General features: G+C 41.2%; 1 protein-coding gene across 1 annotated transcript in view; it reads left to right on the top strand.

Annotated features, from left to right (window-relative positions):
* The window catches only part of LOC119581770 (monocarboxylate transporter 1-like), a 7,862-nt gene that overhangs the window by 1,692 nt on the left and 5,265 nt on the right, over positions 1 to 905 (top strand). The window contains exons 2-3 of the mRNA XM_037929903.1: positions 343 to 482; positions 714 to 837. Coding sequence (XP_037785831.1) covers positions 343 to 482; positions 714 to 837 — 264 coding nt within the window. The remainder of the gene's footprint in view (positions 1 to 342; positions 483 to 713; positions 838 to 905) is intronic.

The raw sequence follows: 905 nt of genomic DNA, 5'->3' as shown, positions 1-905 counted from the left end.
GCATGGTGTACAAACTGGTTTAACAGCGACATGGTAAAAGGGTTGAAACACGAATATCGTCATTACTGAAGGATTATCATACTTGCGGTTGCTAAATCATTGCATGCGCGAAGTATACCCCAGCGGGAATGTAAGTGTGTTCTGTCAACTATAAACACGATTACTTTGCAAACTTATGGAAAAAGCGATGATGATACCATAATCACACGAAGGAGATATCGCTTCTCCTCTAACATTAAAGCGAGAATATTTGGATTCTTCCGAAATCGAATTTTGAAAAAAAAAATTGCATATAAGTTCTAGTAAAGCGCGTACTGAATTTTGAAATGGAAATTTCCTCAGGCAATACTAGCAAGGAGTCTGGTACTGAGGAAGGAGGTTTTAAGAGAACATTCAAACATGAAGAACCACCTGTCGAAGAGCTGGTGCCTCCAGACGGTGGCTGGGCTTGGCTCATTGTACTCGCTTGTGGTATCATGCAGGTGGGTAAAATACTGTCAGTATTTCTGGTAAAATATCAACAGAAATGTTCTCTATTTCGGTGACATTCCAAGTACAGATATGATTCTTTTATTATGATGACTTATACAAATATAAATATATCTATCTATGTATAAAATCTCTATCCCCCCCCCCCCTTTTTACATACCTGAACGTGTAGATACACCTACATAATTGCATATAGATTTTTAACCTCCGTATCTCTGCCATAGTTCGTGCTGCCGACGCTCTCCACTTGCTTCGGCCTCGTGTACGTCCGCCTCGTGTCGTCAGGATACACGAACTCCCAGGTGGCGCCCATCCCCGGCCTCTTGTATGGCCTCTCGTGTCTCATCGGTGAGTATGTATTTTTATATTGTAAAGTGCAACTGCACTCGAGCTCTGTATTTACTGTGTAACTAAAA

The sequence above is a fragment of the Penaeus monodon genome, chromosome 15, assembly GCF_015228065.2.
Source record: "Penaeus monodon isolate SGIC_2016 chromosome 15, NSTDA_Pmon_1, whole genome shotgun sequence".
NCBI lineage: Eukaryota > Metazoa > Arthropoda > Malacostraca > Decapoda > Penaeidae > Penaeus > Penaeus monodon.
The sequence above is the reverse complement of the archived record's forward strand: the minus strand, read 5'-3'. Positions and strand labels throughout refer to the sequence as shown.